General features: G+C 43.5%; 1 protein-coding gene across 1 annotated transcript in view; it reads left to right on the top strand.

Annotated features, from left to right (window-relative positions):
• Positions 1 to 25: 25 nt before the first annotated feature.
• Positions 26 to 10,676, top strand: part of CLCN1 (chloride voltage-gated channel 1) — a 35,648-nt gene continuing 24,997 nt past the window's right edge. The window contains exon 1 of the mRNA XM_020997946.2: positions 26 to 4,871. Coding sequence (XP_020853605.1) covers positions 4,692 to 4,871 — 180 coding nt within the window. The 5' untranslated portion in view covers positions 26 to 4,691. The remainder of the gene's footprint in view (positions 4,872 to 10,676) is intronic.

Genomic DNA, 10,676 nt, shown 5'->3' with positions numbered 1-10,676 from the left:
AAACCTACCTCACTAATTTCTTCATGTTGCTGCCAGAACTCCAAAAAAATAAACCCTAGCCTACTCTTATGATAATGAACCAGTTACACTTCATCTCTGAATAACTACTCTGATAGTGTCCATGGACAACTACATCAAGCATTCAGAGTCCTGTCTGAATTAAATCCTAGGAAATTTGGCAGGTAGTAGGTCAGGTGGGTTCAGTAAGTCTGTCAGTCTTGTTAAAGGAGTGTAGAGTAAATGGATGGTCTACAGTAGGATTCCATTTCTCTACCTGGATTGGGCTCTAGCCTTTAAGCAGCTTAAGGGGTCTTGATATATACTTAAAGGAATAACTGTAGTGGCAGGAAATAGTGAGTGAATTGTATAGAAGTAGGACAGATGTGGGGATCAAAGAGCCAGGATTGGAGTGGGTTGAAGGAAATGAGCTTTGTTGACCTTGGTAAAATAAAGGGTGGGGTGGACTGATAGGAATAATAAATTGGTTGTTAAGTTGGTGATGGATTATAGAGAATTTGTGAAGCAGTGATGAGAAAAAAATATGTAAAGATAAGGAGCTAGGGTGCCTGTGTCAAAGAGCCCTTTCTCTTACCCTCCCCTAAAAAAGGAGTTGTCAGTGACCCAGTGGAATCACCAATAGGAAAAATAGGCTGAAGGAGATTGATCTAAAGGGTAGTTGTTAATGATTTAATGTGAGCTTGGAAGGAAATCACTAGTGGAATGCCCCAGAGATTTGTGCTGTTTACTATATTTATCGGTGACTTGGACAGAAGCATGGACGGCATATTTATGTTTACCACATTTGCAGGTGACAAAGGAAGGATAACAATTGAAATACAAAATCAGCATCTAAAAAGATCCTGACAAGCCAAAAGCTGGGCCAAATCTGATACCATGAAATTTAATATGGATAATGGAAAGTTTTATACTTGGATTCAAAAAGTCAACCTCATAAAATACAGGGTGGGGAAGGCTTGACTACATGGTAGTTCATCAGATCTGAGTGGAGGCTGTTCATGTACTTAATATATGTGTAATGGAAGCCCCCAAAGCTAATGCATCTGAGGTTGCAGTGAGAGAAACATGTTGGATTAAGAAGGTGATAGTCTTTGACAAACTGGAGAGTCTTAATGCTTGTGAGCAGTCTCAAGTTCACATCATGAGTGCAGGTGGAAGGAACTTGGGATATTTAACCTATTTAAAAGTAGACTAGGCAAGGAATGGTGGATGGAGACATGAAGATTTGGGTTTGAAGTAAAGATAAACTTCCTCACAATTAAAGCTATTTAAAAATAGAATAACTTGCCCTGCCAGGCAGTGGGATACCCTTTCCTGGAGGTGGTTCAGCAAAAGCTATATGGCTACTTGTTGGCAATGTTGTGGAAAGAAATTCTCTGTGGTGGTTCTGTGGATAAGAGGAATGCCCCAAAGAGGATATACGGACTTGAGGGAGTGGGATTGAAAAAACTGCAAGATAGTTTGAGGCATCAGCAAGTCAGGGAAGCAGGAGGAATGAAACAAGGTTATCCAATGAGACTAAAGTGGGGAAAGGAATTTCCATAGTGAGGCTGTTTTTAAGTAGTGTGACACTTGAGAGGTGGAGTAAACTCTGTCTCTGAATTGAGGATTCTTTGTCTTTCTCCCACCCTATTTAACAAGGGTGTTAGAGGTTGGATTGCACAACTCTGTTCCCCTCTTCCTCCTCACCTTCATCTAAAATTATCTCTCTCCCTAAACTTCTCTTCCCTCCCCCCCCCACTCCCTTCTTTAGAACTTAGTGGGTAAGAAGTAGGAGAGGCAATGGCAAAAATAAAGAGGGAGAGACTTGCTTTATCCTTAAAACCCCACAAAACCAATCTTAGGATATCAGAGTGAGGAGGTACCATTGATAAGAAAGGTGTCCCTAAATCCTTTGCCTCGGGGAGCAAATTCCCAGAGCAGCTCCTTTTCTCTGTCCCCCAATATCCAGTCTCTGGCTCAGAAAATCCCATACCTCCCTACTTGTGAGCCTCAGGCTTTCCTCTGGCCTTCAACACAAAAACACATAATCTGTTTCTTGATCTCCTTTTCACATTTCTCATTTTATCCCTTCCTCTAGACCTCTTTTGGTTATGAGAAATATTTTAATTCAATAGATAGTTCAACTTTCCAAAGCATCCCTGTAGCATTGACCCAAACCCCTTAATCTCAAATTCCTAACCCACTTCCTATCTTCCCAGACCTTGGCCAAACCCATATAGAGCTTGTGGCTCTTTGTTCATCACTGACTTGGAAATTCAGGAAGTTGCTTCACTTCCCAGAAACTGTTTTCTGTCCTGGCCTCTACTGTCCAATTTGAGAAGCCAGTGCTGGGTTAACAACTGCGTGAACTGTCCAAGTACTTGACTCCCTCCCACTTATTGACTCCAACTCAAATGTAGAGAGAGGTACCTCTAATCATAGGCAGTTGTCTTTGAGGCTGTCAAGCTCTTCAGAAGTAATACTTTACTGTCAAAGGCCATATACGTGGAAAGTAGGAGTGTGTGTGTATGTGTGTGTGTGTGTGTATGTGTATACACACATCTATAAAAATAGATGTATGTAAACATGTATAAATGTATACACACACACACACAGAACTAATTTTCCCTAGGATGAGAATCTTTTCTGCTTCTGAAACTTCTTTTAATGATGGTCTGACCCCTCCTTAAGTCATCATCCTGTCCTTGCTGACTTTTCCCCCTTTCCTCACATATACTCATGTTATAGAGGGGACTTTGGGTTGCTATAGGATATTTGTGAAACTGGTACATGTTTAGTGACCCATTCCTTTCTTCTCCCTCCCCCAACCCTGTATAGTTTCACTGGACCTTGGTCAGAATTAAATTGAAGGCTAAACCTTTGGGCTTCTCCTTCATGCCATCCCCCGAACTTTGGGATAAACCCATACAAATGTCCCCAGAAAGAACCCTGTATTACTTTTGTAACACATCATTTCTCATGTTCATACCAATACCATGTCTTACCCTCCCATAGTCTTGAGGTCTGAGCTACCTATTCATTTGTAACTGTAATTAAGAAGCTGGGTGTGGGGGTATGGGGGTATGGTGGGGGGGGGTGATAGTTGAGACAGAAGAGAAAATGTCCCAGGGAGGTAGAGGTAGAGGGAACATTAAGCTTATTGGGTTTTGCTCTTATCCTGACACATTTATTGAGCTGTGGTGGGCATGACGTAGTTTGCTTCTGCATCATCTTTTATGTTTCTGTCAGGCTTATCATGAGTAGGCCTATATATGTGTATCCTACTAAAACATCAGCCCCCAAAGCTGTCATAGCACACCCTATATCACAGGTTCCCAGCCTTTTTCAGATCCTGTTCTCCAGGATTTTAGTGAACCTTCCTGTATCCCTTATTCAGTATGAAATATTAAAAATTTTAGATTTTATAGTACATGTGCACATGAGAAATAAAAATTAACTTTTCATAAATTGTCACCTTTATAGCTTCCTGGATCCCGTGAGGATATACATATCCCAGATTGAAAGCCCTTTTTGCTCTACATCTCTGCTTTTCAAATCCCAAATTCAATCCCATTCCTCTGAATCCCATTCCTTCTATAACTAATAGACATTCTGCAAGCTTTCTGAGAACACGGCCCTTCCCACTCTCTGATTAATCCTGTAGAGAAGGTGAAGTTCATAAATCAGCCTGGGATGTGGGAGAGATCAGAATCCAAGGTCATTATCCCTCCGTTTCCCACAGGCACTCCACACCTCAGGGGAGATAAAGTCAGCGATGAGAGAATGGCATCAGAGTAGTTATAGCCTTTACTGAACACAGGGAAGCAGAAAGATGGAGGAGCAAAGGGATTCAAACAGACAGGCAAGGATGGACAGATGGAAGATGTTGCAAAAGGGTACCAGTCCTTGGAAGGATAGAGGGCTAGGGAAGGGGCAGCAAGTAGAGATGGCAGAGCAGCACCAGCTCCTCTCCAAGGTGAGTGACTATCTGGACGTCATCCATCTGCTGATCCCCAGACTGTTCTAGGCCATCATCCTTTCCCACTCATCTCTGCCTCTCTCCTGACCCCCACCCCAAGGAAGGAATGTGGAGTAGATAAACAGATGAAAGTCCTGAGCAAGACTTCATCCTGGCTTCCAGAGCAGAGGGACAGATTTTTGCTTGATAGAAGGAAAAACTTTCTAACAATAAGATCTGTTCCCATATGGAAAGGACTGTCTTTGTGTGGGTGGTGCCTCATATCTGAAAGCATTCAAGCACAGGCTGGATGATCACTTGTCAGGGGTGTTGTAAAAGATTCCTGTTCAGGTATGAAGCAGACGGAGTAACCTTTCAATGGTGAGACTGTGAGTCTATGATGGGTATGTTTGGCAGAGAGAGTTGGAAAGAAGGAACATCTATGCCCTCGTTAGCGTTAAGCTAGACGAGGCACTTGGCAGTGGGATGGAGAAGGGTACTCTTCTCGAGGAGTCCCCTGCGGGCCCTTCCCTTCCCCCCTCCTCACACCTGTTTTGACCCCAAGCAGATCAGATGTGGCAGTGGGGGGGTCATGTGACAGGGGGTGGCTATAAATAGTAGGAGGGTGGGCATGCTGCCCTAGACTCCTTGGGGCCAAGTAGGAGGTGAGGTTCAAGGAACTGTTGGGGAATAGGGGGCCAGTCAGTCTGGGGCCCAGCCCAAGGCTGGGATCATGGACCGTGCTGGGTCACTGAGACCAGGGGGAGAATCAAGCTGGTGGGGTAGTGCCCCTCAGTACCAGTATGTCTCCTTTGAGCACTGCACCAGTTATGGCCTGCCCTCTGAGAACGGGATCCATGAGCACAGACCTCAGGGGAATACAGGCCCCCGGCCCAACGTTTATCCTACACAGGTATGACAGTGGGTAGGGGGGTGAGGGGGAGGGTGACAAGAAAGCAAAGAGAAAAGGTGCTAGGTAAAAGAGGAGAATTGAGCAAATTTGGGGCAAGGGGAAGGAGACTGGGCACAGACTAAGGGAACTAGGAGATAGGAGAGGAAATAGCAGAAGGTGGAAAGATATTAATATCTTAAAACTGGAGAACTAGTTTTAAAAACACTGTCTTGTTCTCTGTCTCACAGAAATGGAGATGGATAGACTGAGGCCAAGAGAAACAGACGTGTCTATAATTATGCACACATGTTCATGTATGAATTACCTAGCTCATGCAAAAATAGGCATGGTGTGAGTGATCTTTACCTGTACACTTGTGACTTTGTGCTCTCCAACTCTCCCCATCCCCCATCCCACCATGTACACATCAGTGTTCGTGTTCCAATCTGTTCTCACTATCATGCATGCACTCAGTACACATTTTTATACAACATTTTGACTTGTATGGGACATGTGTACACACATGCACACAACATATTTTCTGAATTGTGTAGAACTATCCATGCTGCTGTGGTTACACCTACCTATGTGCAGGCATGCTCGCTGCCTTTACACCTATGTACAAACATGTAAACATGTATATGCAAACTATAGAAACTACTGTTACTTCCTATGGACACCCCACCCCCCCACCTCTGGAAATAAAACACAAGAGTGGATGGAGAAGGCTGAGAAACTGATTGAATAGCCATATTTCAGATACATCGATGTAGAATAATGTAGCAAACTGTTGCCCCACGTAAAGGGGGATATCAGTTGAACACCTCTGTGCCTGGCATTAGGGCAGCTAGATAGTGCAGTGGATAGAGTGCCAGGCCTGAGGTCAGGAAGACTCATCTGAGTTCAGATCCAGCCTCAGACCTTACTAGCTGTGTGACCCTGGGCAAGTCACTTAACCTCTGCCTGCCTCAGTTCCTCCGTTTAGAAAATGATCTGGAGAAGGAAATGGCAAACCACTACACTGTCTTTGCCGAGAAAACCCCCAATGAGGTCACAAAGAGTCAGACATGACTGAAATGACTGAACAACAAAATCCATGGCAACACACCTGGGTGCTGTGGGAGATGCAAAGATGTGACCCCTTACCCTTACAGTCTAGTTGAGAGAAATTGGATATATATGAATGAAAAGATAATACAAGACAGTATGGAAGCATGAAGTGAATAATACAGTGTTGTAGGGATTTAGAAGAGGAAGCCATTGCTAGAGACTGATAATTCCTAAGCATATACTAGTGCACAAGTTAGAGTTAGAGGGGTGAGGAGGAAGCTTAGGAAAGACAGTTGGAGCAAAGTTAGACATGACCAAAGGGAGGAAGAAATCAGGAGAGGTGGAAGGAACCAATTCAGCTGGGAGAAGAAATTGTGGTTTGACAAGTAAATGTGATTGAATAAGAAAGGTGGAAAACAGCAGAAAATGTGGAAGAAAGGGAAGAGATAGTAGGAGAGAAAAATGGAAGGATGGGAATCAAAGAGGGTGGATTGTCCAGTGGCATGGGAATTATAGACTCCCATGGAGTCACTGATTCTCGAAATTTCTCAGGGCTTCCTGAGTCCAGGACTATGAGCTCTGTGGAGGCATGTGCATAAAAACCAGTGATGTGGTAAAGGCACTTTGGTGTTCAGGAGAGAGAAAAGAAATAGTCATTGGTTAGAAAGACCAGTATGGAATTTGCTCTAATGTCAGGGGAAGGGCTCAGAGCTGTAGTCAAAGGAGCACGGGTTCTACTGTTCTACTGATAAATTTTAAAATATGTTTGAATGCCCACTTTGTGCCCAGCAAGAGAATACAATTTAGTGGGAAGAGACCAGAAGAGCTTATTTTAGATATTAGAGGATAGCACAAGAAGTATATAATTTAAGTGATAAACTGTGGTACCAACTAAAAGTGTAATAGTGGTTTTGAGCTGGCCGAAGCTATAGGGTTCCACCTAGTTACTCTCTGTATAACCTTATCTTCTCTGAGCATCAGTTTCCTCATTTGTAAAATTGGGATAAACATCCCTACTTACTGCCCACACAATTGTATCAGATGAAATCACGTATATCAAAGTGCTTTGTAAACAAAGTGAAGTACTATTTAATTGTCAACTGATATCAACACTGTGATTGAGGTGGCCCCTGAGGTTCCTTTTGACTTTGAAATTTCTGTGATTCTATGGGTTGAAATGGTCAGAGAAGGCTTCATGGAGAATGGTTCCACTTCAGCTGGGGCTCTAAAAGATGTAGCATTTTAGCAAGGGGAACAGCCCAAAGAAAGACTTCTGGGTGGGAAGCATGACATTTCAGGGAAAAAAGAAGAGACTGGCCTGTCCAGGAATGAGAGTACAAGCTGCTAAGTAGTCAAGTATACCAGAAAAGAGGTAGGGTGGCATAAGATTCTGAAAGGCTTTGAAAATCGGGCTGGATTTTTATTTCTTCCTTTCCCTGTCCTCTTCTCCTCTTCCTCAGTGTAAGGGGTTAGCCCTGAGCCAAAGGGTACATATTTAGCTCTCTTAATCTCCTCCCACCCAGGGTCTGATGTCAACCCTGCCTCCCCACTGTACACACCTACTTCCCCCTCAGCTTGGGACCCAGGGGAAATCAAGCATCAGGGCCAAAGAAAGTTAAGCAGCTAGCTTTGGGAAGTGGATTCAGTTTTACCAGCCTTGGCTTTGCTATCAGAGCCCCAGGTGGGGGAGTAAAAGCAGGCACTGCCCCAGTAATTAACTCAATACAGAGAATGGGATACCCCTAGGAAGGTCTGTGTCTCTGTCCAGGGCTGTGAGCTTAAGTTTCCAAACTCAGTGCCTTTTATTGTGAAACCTGATCTCTCCTACCCCAGCTCTCAGAACCAGGCTTATGGCCTGAACTGACCCTGGTCCCAGAGGATGAGTGAGGAGGAATGTCATAGGATCTATATCCCCTCACCATTGTACACATGCTTGACACTGGGATTTGCTGAACAAACCTCCTTGGTCCCTCTGAGATCTCATCACATCTAGATGGTGAGACCTTTGAAGTATAGGGTTCCTAGGCTATGGACATCCTTACTGTCAGCCCCCACACATTAGTTAATCTCTGGTCATCTTACTCTGGGGAAAAATGGATTGACAGCTGTGGAACTTGTTCCCATTTGGAGTTATTGATCCACCAGGATCTGTGGACACCGAGAAAGGGATAGGAAAAATTAAGTGGAAACAAGGAAGTGAAGGGGGGAGTGTGAGGGAGAGAAGCACCCACATACTATCTCTGTTTGCCTTAATAGGACAATTGAGGCTGTACACACCAAGACAAAGATAGTATAATTTTATAGATCAGATTTATAGGTCTGGCAGGAGAGGATAGTGAGATGGGGAAGGGTCTTGAGCTGGGGAGATGGCCTATGTTTCAATATTATGAATAAATTACATATAAAAGTATCTAATTGACATGTCTGAATAGAGCCCGTAGTTTTGTGTGTTTTGGACCAGAGAAAAAAAAACAAAAACTTGACTCTAACACTCAGTGCTTCCCATCTTCTTGTTTGGTTGTTTCAGTCCTGTCTGACTCTCTGTGACCCCATTTGGGGTTTTCTTGGCAAAGATACTGGAGTGATTTTCCATTTCTTTCTCCAGCTCATTTTACAGATGAAGAAATGGAGCCAAACAAAGTTAAATGACTTGCTCAGGGTCACACAGCTAGTTAGTGTCTGAGGCCAGATTTGAACTCAAAGAGATGAGTCTTCCTGATTCCAGGCCCAGCATGCTACCCCTACCTTATGCCAAAACAAAAAGAAATAGGGAGATGAATGACAGAAGAGTGGATAGACAAAGATGATGATAGAAGGACAAAAGCAGGGGTCGGAACGACAGAGGCTAGAAAACATGGAATAAGTGGAGAGAAAGAAATTAGGAATGAATGAGCAAAGGGTAAGAGTGGACAGTTAAAGATGGAGGAAGAGTTAGAAGTTGAGAATGAAAGATGAATAGATGGATGAATAGTAGCCCCAACTACTGATGCCTGCTTTTGGGGGGTTAAAGAAGCCTGTACTTTCAACCTCTTCTCTTTCTGTGAGTGGCTCTATCTCTGTCTCTCCATCTGCCCCCATTCAACACACATTCAATACCTACCATGTACAAGGCACCATCCTAGGTGATGCAGACCCAAAGACAAAACCAATTCAGTCTTTGCTCTTTAAGATAATGCCAAACGTTTTTGGCTGCGTACTCCATCAATAAGAAAAGAAAAGAAATGACTCATCTACAATATGTGTATATTTATTTATAAATGATATGCTTTAGCTACTATTCCAATATGTTGACATCAGATGTACACAGAATAGAAATGGGATATAGGTGAATAAATAACATTCTAAACAATTTTTGTTTGATTTCGTTAACAGTATGAAAACATTTTGCTCTCGCTGAAAATATTATTGATTGAATATACATCATTATTTTAGAAGAGCTTTTGGTTTAACAGTTTGTGATACAGCAGTTCAGAGGTCTGGTTCTACATTCAGTTTATTGATTTTTCATAACTATCATAGCCAGAAGAAGATACCTCACGATGATATGTTGAGCCAGGCAGGGTGGTGCAGCCAGTGGAGGCTGAGGCTGGCAGATCTATTGATCTCCAGACTTCTGAGCTGCAGAGGATGAAACCAACTGGGGTCCGCTCTAAGTTCAGTATTGAAATGGTAACGTTCAAAATTGGAGGGCCATGAGGTTGCCTGTTAAGACAGCTGGGTAGCGCAGTGCCTGGAGTGCTGGACGTAGAATCCGGAAGCCCTAAATTCAAATCTGTCTTGAGACGCTAGCTGTATGACTCTGGGCAAGTCACTTAATCTCTATCTGCCTCAGTTTCTTCAACTGTAAAATGGGCATAATAATCATACCTAACTGGAAGAGTTGTGAGGATCAAATAAGATAGTAAAGCATTTAGCACAGTTGCCTGGCACATAATAGGCAATGTATAAATGTTTATTCCCTTCCCCTCTCCAACCTCCAACCTCCAACCTCCTTCACCTACCCAAGGAAGAGTGAAGTAGCCCTTCTTGGAAATGCAGCAGGTCAAAGCTCCCTGGCCTATCAGTAGTGGGATCAGGCCTATGAGTGTGCTGTATTTCCAGCCTGAGTGAAATAGAGAGACCCAGTCTTAAGTAAAATAAATCAAATTTTAAAATTAAAACAATATATGTAGGTCCAAATGAAACACATTGTTGCTCGTCCTTAACTAAATCAAAATACTCATTTTCAATCCCACCCAGCAATTATGCTAAGGTTTTTGATAAAAATAGGAAATTTCCATCATTAGGGAAGTGGTCTGTGGTCTCTGAAGGACAGATCTCAAGCCCAAAGGGTGACTGTACCAGGTGGGGAGAAAGGAGCTGATTATGCCCAGGTAGTTCTGATTTCCTAGTGGTGAGTGGCCTTCCTACTTGCTTCCAAATCGTCCAATGAGGTGGGGTTTTTTTTGGGGGGGTCAGGGTCTTAGGAGCAGGTTGCAGAGCCAAGAGAGTTCTGTGTGTGGCTACTTGAGCACCCAGCCCACAGGTAGCCCCTGAAACGTTGCCTCGCCTGTTGCATGTTGTACCAGCTCCTCCCAGATTGTCCTTGCTACAGATTGTTCTGGTCTATTATAAGCCTCCTTTTTTCCCTCCTCTTCTGAGGAAAGGATGTGAGGGGGAAAGAACCTGAGCAGGTATGGAAAGGCACCTAAGCCCAATTCAGGGGAGATCAGACATTTGTGCAGCTGCTGCAGCTGCTGCTAGTGCAACAGTAACGGGGTGGGTCAAGCTCAGGCA

This window comes from Phascolarctos cinereus, unplaced genomic scaffold (genome assembly GCF_003287225.1).
Source record: "Phascolarctos cinereus isolate Bilbo 61053 unplaced genomic scaffold, phaCin_HiC Scaffold_1;HRSCAF=81, whole genome shotgun sequence".
Taxonomy (NCBI): Eukaryota; Metazoa; Chordata; class Mammalia; order Diprotodontia; family Phascolarctidae; genus Phascolarctos; species Phascolarctos cinereus.
The sequence above is the reverse complement of the archived record's forward strand: the minus strand, read 5'-3'. Positions and strand labels throughout refer to the sequence as shown.